This window comes from Chelonoidis abingdonii, chromosome 6 (genome assembly GCF_003597395.2).
Source record: "Chelonoidis abingdonii isolate Lonesome George chromosome 6, CheloAbing_2.0, whole genome shotgun sequence".
Classification (NCBI taxonomy): Eukaryota; Metazoa; Chordata; order Testudines; family Testudinidae; genus Chelonoidis; species Chelonoidis abingdonii.
In genome coordinates this window covers 78,811,441-78,821,788 of record NC_133774.1, presented here as the reverse complement: position 1 = coordinate 78,821,788, position 10,348 = coordinate 78,811,441, and the positions used below count along the sequence as shown (strand labels likewise).

Genomic DNA, 10,348 nt, shown 5'->3' with positions numbered 1-10,348 from the left:
ACTATAAATACCTTAAAATAAGGGTAGGTATTTACTGGAAGCCAATATAACAAAGCCAATATATAATAAGTGAGACATACCATATGATCTCCAATATCCATTCCTAATGAGACACGCATAATATACATATATGAACACGATTATACTTGATACTTTTTTTTTTTTTTTAAATATCCAAAAAGATTGCTAAGGAGGAAGGAAGATTATCCTTCTTCTCACAAATCAGCAAACTGCCAGTTCATGAATAGCAGATATGCTCAAGATGATATGATTAAGATGGCAGAAGGCTCTGGGGTTTCAACTGAAAATTTGTGTGGATTTAATTACTATGCATAAGAGTCATCACAATCTCTGATTTTATTGTACAGTATACTGATGGCAGATGGGTCACTGGACATCTGATTTTAGAATAGCGCTTTCAATATGAGATCGACACACAATTTCTTTGATGCAGCAAAAAAATTCTAACCTTTAAAAGGGCAAAATGAGCCATAATCTAGGTAAAATGTTCAAGTGGCTAAAATAATTTGCTGGGATGAACCACTTGATGAGATTAAGGGTTGTATTCCGTCATTTTTACTCACACTCAGGTTGTACCTTTTTCCATGAGTAGTTCCATGGAGTAAGATATTAACATGGGGAAAGGTGGCAGAGTACACACCTGTAGGATGCTTGCTTTTGAGAACTATTTCAAAACATGGAAACGTATAACATCAAAGAGTTTCTACAAGTTAAAGGGCAAGTGCAATCCCTTGACGACTTAAACAGAAATATCTGAATAAATGTCACTAAGGGCTTGTCTACATGAACATTTAGTTCGTGGCAAGATGGGGTGGGAATCTACCCTGCTGCAGACTAACTATCTATGTAGACCTTGATGATGCACATTTACGGTTTGATAACATTCTTTGACCTAGTCCTCTCTGAAATGAAACTAAACCAAAGCACATTAACATACTGTTAATGTATGTTAAGAAGGTCCACACAGGTTAGTAGGGGGGTAGATTCCCACTCCAACTTGCCACAAACTAATTGTTTTCATGCAGACAAGTCCTAAACTGAAATATGAAACAAACCAGAATACCTCACTGTGATTAGCCCTACAGGGATAAGTGTAGCTTGACAGGTTTTACTTTGGCATTTTAAGGAATTCAAATGCAGCAGCAGTACCATGAACACATACCTGTTCTTCTGTTTTTGGAAGTCTGATAGTTAACATTTCTAAAAAACAAGAAAATAATATTAAAGATCTTTCAAGAAAAGAATAACAGTAAAAGATATGGTGGAAAAAATGGCCAATTCCACCATACTTGCTGGATAATCTACATAGCACTAGGGTATGGTAGCAATAAACAGCTTTTGCTATTGGTTAACACTGAAGTGAAACTGTGACATGAAACCAATGCAAGAACTATATACAATTTATATTTTTGTATATAACTGTGATTTTGGTTATTGGCTCATCTTGAGCTTTTGAGTTCAGCTTTTATGAAGGTCAGGAGCAGTTAACATTGCTGTAAGCATCTTTTTAGGACTTTCTGTTGATACTGACACAAATAACTTTCCTGAGCAGGGAAGAATTTGAAAAATGCATAATGGTCAAGGAATAATGTGACTGGATACAAAACGCCAATCCAAATACTCTGAGCAATGATTGGCTGAAATTCTGCTCAGTTGATGGAAATATTACAAGTCATAATAATTACTCTATAATTTCTATAACAGAAAGGAAAAAGAATACCTCTTCATATTTTTGGATTTCTGATCAGATCGGGACAGAGAATTGCAAAATACTGATTCCAACTTCATTGCTTTTGCACTTGGTTTACTTTCTTCTGTGATGACATCCTGCGTTGTCATAAACTTTGAGTCCTTTTTGTTTAGTAATGCTTTGAGTCTTGTCTTTTCCTTTGCTGAAGAAAGGTCACTATTTGCCAGTTTCTTCTTCTTCTTTTTCTTTACTTTGCCGATGAAGAAATCATCATCGCTATCACTATCTTCAGAATCGGATGACTGGTTATAAAACCTCTCTTCCGTGCTATCATCAAAATACTCTTTGTTATCAAATTCTTCCATATCACTAACATCACTCTTTGATTTGTTTGTTATCCTGAACCTGTTCGCACTTGTAAGTTTTTTTCTTTTTGGCCAGTCAATTGTCATTTCTGTTTGATCCTGAACTACGGAATGTTCTTCTGAAGTTGGCAATGACAAATCGCCTGGAAAATCTGTTATTTCAGTTTCTGATGATTTCTGCTCACATTCGCTCTCACAGATTTGTTTATTTTCTATGTTAGTAGCTGTTTTCACATTCATCTTGGTTTTAGCTTCTTGCTGTTTTAGAACCAGTGTATGTGTCTGGTTATCTACATTGCTATTAGAATGTTGCCTCAATTTAGGCTTTTGAGAAAGCTGTTCTTCTGATTTATGTGCATATGAAGATTGAGTTTTAGGTGGCTTCTGTCTTGCATCCTTAAAGGCTTTTACTGCAGCTACAAAAATAATAGCAAATAGAGTTATTGCAGCATCATACAGTACATACACTAGTTAAAACAACATTCAAGAGGCCATGACACTAAGTTTGCAAGTTAGATCCACTATGCTGAAGTATGAGATATTTTTGGTGCCTTCACTAGATCATTTAGCAAGTAAAAGTAGGAGCCGAAAATGGCTTGAAGTAATGTCAAAGAGGAAGAGTGGGGAAATCAGAACTGAGTGAAGGCTCCTATTGCATGTAGTGAACTTCTCAGCATCAGATGATTTTCATTGATTCAAATTAATGTCAGGTGATATTTTGAGTGTGGAAAAACTGCAAACACACATGTTATACACACACACACGTATAAATATAGGCATCTAGCAGTGCATGTCATTAGCTAAGATTATTTCCACCATAACCTTTTTTCACAAGCTAATTTTTTCTGGAACATTCACCCTTCGGCCTGGAATTTTCCATATCTGCTTTCTGCCTAACAGCGAGCACAACCAACATGCCTCAACCTTCTTTTAGCCTACGTCTACACTGTACACCACTAGCGGTGGTGTGTAGAGTATGTGAGACCTGCTGTGAAAAGCACGCTATGTCCATACTGGAAACAGTGCAAACTGCCTTAGGATACTTTGAAAACCTCAGTCTTAAATATCTCCAATATAGTGTCTTTACAGAGTTAATATAGGTGCTGCTCTAAATATGATTCATCACCAATTTAGCAGAGGCTTCTGGATTTTATGAATTATATAATCCCTCTCTCTGCTAGCTGTTATGCAACTGAGAGTTTAACACCTATTGACCAGCTTAGTAGTTAATATTACAAAACTATTTTAAGTCTGTGACTTCATCTCAGCCAGCTGGCTTAAATTTGGTAATACAAGTGTGTAACAGTACATACACCTATTAGCAAACAGTACATACACCTAATAGCAGATACTATCAAGTATCAGAGGGGTATCCATGTTAGTCTGGATCTGCAAAAGCAGCAAAAAGTCCTGTGGCACCTTATAGACTAACAGAGGTATTGGAGCATGAGCTTTCGCGGGTGAATACCCACTTCGTCGGATGCATGTAGTGGAAATTTCCAGAATAGCAAACACTATTACTGTGGGTTAAAAAGCAGAGACAAATATGGAAGCAATTTAATATTAATCAAAAGTGACCAACATATTCAGGCTATAATAAGTCAATTCATTATTGACACACTAAATATATTTATATTTTCTCTCTTTATTAAAAATTCAGATCCTTACAGAATAAAGGGAGCCTCAGTTTTCAGAATATAATTGTAAAACTTTTAAAATTCATCTGTGTGGCTAAGGCAAGTATCCCTATTTGAGACAGAGTGTAATTATATTACCTCTTCCAAAACACCATTTTTAAGGGATAGAACAAGATAACGTGCATAAACAAATATAGGAATTTGAACTAGATGAGATTGTCTATTTCATACCTTTAATATCAGCAATTTTTGTCTTTAACAGTGGGTGTGCTGCTAGTCTAGCAGTCGCTCTGTCAGCTGCAGTGGAATTTGGCTGTATACAAAAAATTAAAAAATGAGTAAGAAATGTTATATGGTGATAAGGTGGTTGTGTAGATTTGCCTGATCCATACTACAAGATACGCTAGTGACAGATTATGGACCTCCCAGCCCACTAAAAAGCAAACCAAACCCCAAGACAATACAAGTTTAAATGTTACCAGGCCTGCTCACCACACATTTGTCTTAAATTAAAATCTCACGTCATCCCAAAGAGCATGGAAGAATTTGACTATGGAGCTATTGATAAGAACATCACAAATATGCACCATTGCAATTGCCCAATTGTTAAATATGAGTGATATTGTTGATGTTTCTGTTTAAGAATAGATTATCTGCACATCTTCCAGGTTTGAACAACATACTACAATTTTACATTCACTGCATATTTGCTATATTGGTCTACAATAATTCAAAAAAAGGCTGAAGAGGACTGTATACACAAGGCCACCTCCTCTTGGCTAGAGGGGTAATTACTGTTAAGTCAGATAATATTGTTCCATCTTCCTTTTTTGATAGAGTTCTAGAGACTAAATTTTGAAGTCATTACTATTATTTTCAATAGGGCTCACAATGTAGTAGGTGCTTTCCAAACATGAGATAACATTGCTCCTTGTCTCCAAGAACTTTTAAGTCTAAAAGGCAAACAGACAAAGGGGTAGAGGAGAAGCGCACATATGTAAATAAGGTAGTTAAAGTAGCAAATGGCCACATTTTAGCAACACAGTTTGAAAAATACAACACACGTGTTTTTTTTAAATAGAGGTTATGACAAGGCTGTGGATAAATAGTAATAAGCAACCACCTGACTTCCTGTAGGAGTCACAGTAGAAGTTAACTTTTAGGAAGTATCTGAACACGAAGAAGGTAGCATCCTTGTGGACTAGCTCAAAGAGGGGTGGTTTGGATAAAGAAAGAGAGAGCAGAATTTGTAAGAGAAGCAGGTGGAATGAGGCATCAAGGCTGGCATTGTTAGCACAGCAGAGGAGATAAGGGAAGATGGATAGAGAGAAAGGTGGATAAGAGTTAAGGTGCAGAGTTATACAGGGTCTTGAAGGCGAAAGTAAGTTTAAATTTGATGCAGCAGAGCAGAGGAAAGCCATTGGAGGGATTTAAAGAGCAGGGTAACGTGGTCAGATTGAAGGGCAAGGATGATATTGGGGTTTGTGTCTCTTGTATGAGGAGGTAAGGGAAGCATGGGTGTCATGGAGGCAAGAGGAGGAATTTATAGTAATTAGGGTTAAAGTACTATGGATGGTGTTTCTTTCCTTTCCTACCCTTTCAATTCCTAGTTCTTCATATGTTGGAAGACAACCAGCAGTTATTAGAAAGACTGTTCATCATTCATGACGTTGTCCTCACTTTACTGGAAAAGTTCTTAATGGGCAAAACTGATTGAGAAGGCATCTCAGATCCAGGATAGATTTTGTGGAGTAAAGGGGGAAGAAGGGGGAAAGAAACACCAACCCAGTACTGCTAATAGCCCAGTGTTTATCACCTGGAATGTGGGAGACCCAGGTTCAAGTTCCTACTGTGCCTGGTTTGGAGGTGAGTGCACTAAACATCAAGCTACTGGCAACACGAGGTGGGTTTCTCCCCCTCATTCCATATCCAAATAAAAACAAAATTTCTAACCTCTTTGGAAACAAATGTTTTCTGGCCAGCCCTAGGGAAAATGTTACAAAATAGTGAGGGAAGCTCAACATCTTAGCAGAAGACCATACTGCTTAGGTCATATTTCTTGTTTGATGAGATGATTTTCTGGGCTTGCGAGTAATTTCCCTTCTTCCCCAGTCCCCTATATTGCAGAAATCTTTCCTCAGGTCAAGGAGAGCTGGGAAACTGTTCCCTTTGCAGACAGTCTACGATTTTCTGAACATTGGCCAGAGGAGATGGTCCAAGAGACATACATGTTCCATCTCCAATGGGCCTCAGCTGGCTTACTCGCAGGCTGGTTTGGCCTAGAGAACTTGAAGCCTGAATCCAGATCCCATGTGACAACGGTGCATGCTGCTCCCAGACTGCTGGGACAGACTGCTCACATTGCTGAAGATCAAAAGGTATTTTCTTTGGAGATTTTTCTGTAGCTGGAAAATGTATTTTTGAACTTAATTTATATACTTTCCCTCTCAGATGCTTCCTGTGGGTTTAGAAAGTGTATACCATAAAGTTCATAAAGCAGCAGTAGCTTCTGTGCAACATCTGGTGTTCTTTAATTCAAGTATTTATGGAAAAGGGTTTAAGTTTATTTGCCAGATTATATGGAATACTCACATTTTTCTTATAGAAAAAATACCTGCAAACACTATCTACATTAGGACATAGCAGCCATAAACATACAATGTGACATTCTTATTCTTAAACACTTCCTATTTTTTGACTTTTTGGCATATCCAGACTTACGGAAAAACAAATTGAACAGAAGTGTTTTATATGATGGAAAACACTGACAGAAAACCTAATTTAGAAGGAAAAATGTTAAGTCTATCCACAGAGAAAAAAAACATTAAATTTGATTATTTATGAAAATACAGGAATGGTAAATATTTATTCATATGAAACCATACTATTTCTTGTACCACTTTTCACTAATCTGTGTCTTTCATGCAAGTCTCATGGTATTCTATCTCCATTTTATAGCCTGAGAAACTGAAGCATAGATTAGTTCCAGTGACTTTCCTGAAGTCATAAAGGAAGTTTCTGGCATGCAACAACAAAATTCTGGCTCTCTATCAAGAAGTTTACACTTACAAAACCTAATATTTACTTAGATATGCACGAACAGAAATTATTTTATTTTTTGGTATTTCTATAGCTGTCTTGTATCCAATAGATAATACGTCAAACTAAAACAGTGCTCAAAATGTAAAAGTTGCAATGTGAAACTCAAACTATCAGAAAATGCTTAAGGCTGCAGGCACAATCACATCTCTGTCTTCCTGTGCATATGCATTTTTGACACTACCTAATTGCATCACCACGTATTATTTCCATAGGATCCTCCTCTCTCATTCAGCATCCAGTCTGGGAGGTGCAAAGTGAATAAAGCAGTCGAGTAATATATGTTTACTGTTCAGTGACTGGCTCCTTCTGTACTCAACATTCAACCTGGGCAGTCATAAGATGCCAACATTGTCAGGCTATACCAGAAAAAAGACAGGAGATACTTGACATAGGTTTAATCAGATGTCTGGGACTACCCGGCAGATAGAAGTGTAGAGTGCAGGTAACCCCATGTTTATTCCATAATTAACTAGGAGGCTTTTACCAGCTCCCCCTTTTTCCATCCAGGTCCCTCCAGCAAATCCAGGAACTTACCATCCACCACGTCCTCATAGGAGGGTTAACGTGGCTATAATAATAGGGGCTGGCTCCGTGCCGTACCAATCACAGCAGTCCCCAACCAGCCCCCATTCGCTCCTTTACCGACACCGCTTTTTATGTGCTTTTCCAAACCATTTATCCAGTCACTGTATACCTTTCCTATGGAGTACCTGCACTGAACATTTGCCACAAGGAGGCGAAAACCATTAGCTTGGCTGCTTCCTCCCAAACCCAGTATGGTTCCCAGACCTCACCTAATGCCCTCTTTTATATCAGTCAAAAACATGACAGCACCCAAGTCTGAGAGGTGAAACCCATCCTCCCGAAACAACTCTGGTGCTCCATATACTATGCCAGGACGTGAAATTACTGCCCCTTCTAGGGTCCCCAGGAATTTGGTCATCTCTTTGTTCACATACTTCCTGGCCCTGTCCACCTTGGGGGCCTCATGGCTCCCTGCCAGACTCTGCGCTGAAGAATATCTGACATGCAATGTTAACTCCTGGAAAAATGTCAAGGACCAGCCTCAAGTCCTGTCTTGTTCTGAGCATTAGTTCCACCTCTTTAAGCATTCCCAAATTGTTTTCCCCAAGGTGTACCACTATATCTGGTGGCCAGTGATGGGCCCGCACAGCATACAGCAGCTGTATCAGTTGATCCCATAACACGACCCTCTTTGCATGCCAATGAGAACTGCTTCACCACTGAAGCCCAGCTGTGAACCCTCAAGCAACTTGGATGCTTGCCTATGCTCCCAAAACAATACTGTGCCTGCAGATCCACACCATTTTGTGCAAACGGGAGGGTTAAGGTACAGGGTTGTCCCTTTTTATTGCCTCATTCCTGGGGGACGAGTCAGTGACCTCACTGATCCTTTGCAACAGTTTTCTATCTCCTCCTTCCCCCAAGCCCTAAAGCACAGTTCCCTTGTTTGGCCAGCCAGCCAAACACGCCTCTGCTTACAGGTGCAGGGTGGTCATTTTAATCAGGGGCTCCTTCAAAACTTTTTAGCCTCGTTAAGTGATGCACTTATTTATGTTGATTTACAATAACTTAAAAAGGAATTGGTCTGTCAACAACTGCCATGTCTAGTTAAGCTCCGTGAGTAGCATTTTATGCTAGTTATATAAGCTAATTTTCATACATGAAAACTATATATTGAGCAGAACCAAACCCACCAGCATTGGCTCTTCAAGTTCTGAGCTGCGGATGGGGAGGTAGACAATGGAAGGGAGAGGTGGACTGCAGCAGATGCAGGATTCCCACTCAGTTGACCCAGCCTCCTCACCTCTCTATGCAATGTTGGGGCAACTGCCAAGGGTCGGGGTGGTATGGAGTGTAGGGACTACATGCAGTGACTTTCATAAGCTTTTAGCAGCACTGTAGGTGAGACGTTCCCCTTGCAGCAGCGGCCTGAGTGAGCAAACAACTCAGCATGAGCGTCAGTAAATGTCAACAGAGATGACCCTAGCATTTTTTTGTAGGCTTATGAAATGTTTCAGCTGTAGCTGACATCTGTCCACAGGGGTGCTGGAACAATTTATATAGTGGGGGTGTTGATGATGGAAACCATGCATTTGATGTTTGTTATTACTCCTTCAAGCCAGGGAGTATGGTAGCATTCCCAGCACCCATAGTTCCAGCACTACTGTCTGTTCACTGTGATCACACTGGCCTAAGGATTGTGTGGAGGTTTAGCAAGATACTTCGCAATAAGACCCAAACTTCAATGAAACATTTCACATAAGAAGGCAATACACGCAGACAATCTTAAGGTCTCCATTGGTTTCTGTCAGTTACCATTTTCAAGGTAATCTTTGTAAGTAAAAAGTCTAGAGCAGCAGTTCTCAAACTTCATTGCACCACGACCTCCTTCTGACAATAAAATTACTACATGATCCAGGTGGGGGAGTGGGAGCCAAAGCCTGAGCCCCACTGCCCTGGGTGAGAGTGGAGCTCAGGCTTCAGCCCTGGGTTCCAGCAAGTCTAATGCTGGCCCTGGTGACCCCATTAAAATGGGGTTGCAACCCACTTTTAGGTCTCGATCCACAGTTTGAGAACCACTGGCCTAGAGGCTTGCTTTATTTTATTAAAATGAAAGCTGAGATTATTTTTTAGAAGGGCCAAAGGCCACTTTTGGTAACCAGGGATTTTCCTGAATCACCTTCTGCTTATCAGCAACATGCACAGAGAAATTTGGAGTGAGGCAGCAGTCTGGAGAGTCTGTCCCTGTGCAACAGGTGATAACACTGAGTGGCATCAGTGCTGTTGACTCTTCTTTTCTGGTAGAGTCTGGCACCCAGGTACAACCTTGAATATCCAACTTTCTGAGCACGGCTGAAGAGCAAGCGCATTGCCCTGTTTTATATGCGTGGCCTGAGACCAAGGCTAACTACTTTCACACATCCTGTGTATTTAGTCCTATTCCTCTTACAAAGTGAAGTATATCCCCAAAATGTTGGAGGCTGTGCATCCTGTCCAATTACACTACAGCCACACCTGCCTCTCCTCTTTCTTCCATCAAAAAAGAATGAGTATACTTGAATATGTAAATGAGTTTCTATAAGTCTCTCACCCCCTTCCTTCAACAAGCATAGGTGCTGGAACTAGGGATGCTGCCACATGCCTTGGCTTGACATGGATTCCATTATACACAGGGTTTACAGTTTGGTTCAATGGCTCTGAGCACCTCCACCATACAAATTGTTCCAGCAACCCTATCAACAGAAGGATTTTCCAAGATGTATTCCCCTTTCCTCTTCCAAGAGGATTTTCAAAGACATAACTCCACTTCCCATCAGAATTTTGCAAATGGTTTTCAAATAACTTTTATATAGATTTTCTTTGCGGGATCTGATGTAAAAATATCCACTGAAATTTTTCCACTAGAAAGTAGGTGGGTATTATACTCTTCATATTTGACTTTAGAAATTTCTTCAGTGTTGAAAAAAGTGCATTTACAAAAAACATTGCTAAGCTCCTATCAATAGGGA

The 10,348-nt window shown here is 39.6% G+C and overlaps 1 protein-coding gene across 3 annotated transcripts in view; it reads right to left on the bottom strand.

Annotated features, from left to right (window-relative positions):
* The window catches only part of SRFBP1 (serum response factor binding protein 1), a 122,714-nt gene that overhangs the window by 10,675 nt on the left and 101,691 nt on the right, over window positions 1–10,348 (bottom strand). For all 3 annotated transcript variants that reach the window (XM_032790783.2, XM_032790784.2, XM_032790785.2), the window contains 3 exons: window positions 3,945–4,026; window positions 1,742–2,492; window positions 1,184–1,221 (listed from right to left, as the gene is read on the bottom strand). In XM_032790783.2, the coding sequence (XP_032646674.1) occupies window positions 1,184–1,221; window positions 1,742–2,492; window positions 3,945–4,026 (871 nt within the window). The remainder of the gene's footprint in view (window positions 1–1,183; window positions 1,222–1,741; window positions 2,493–3,944; window positions 4,027–10,348) is intronic.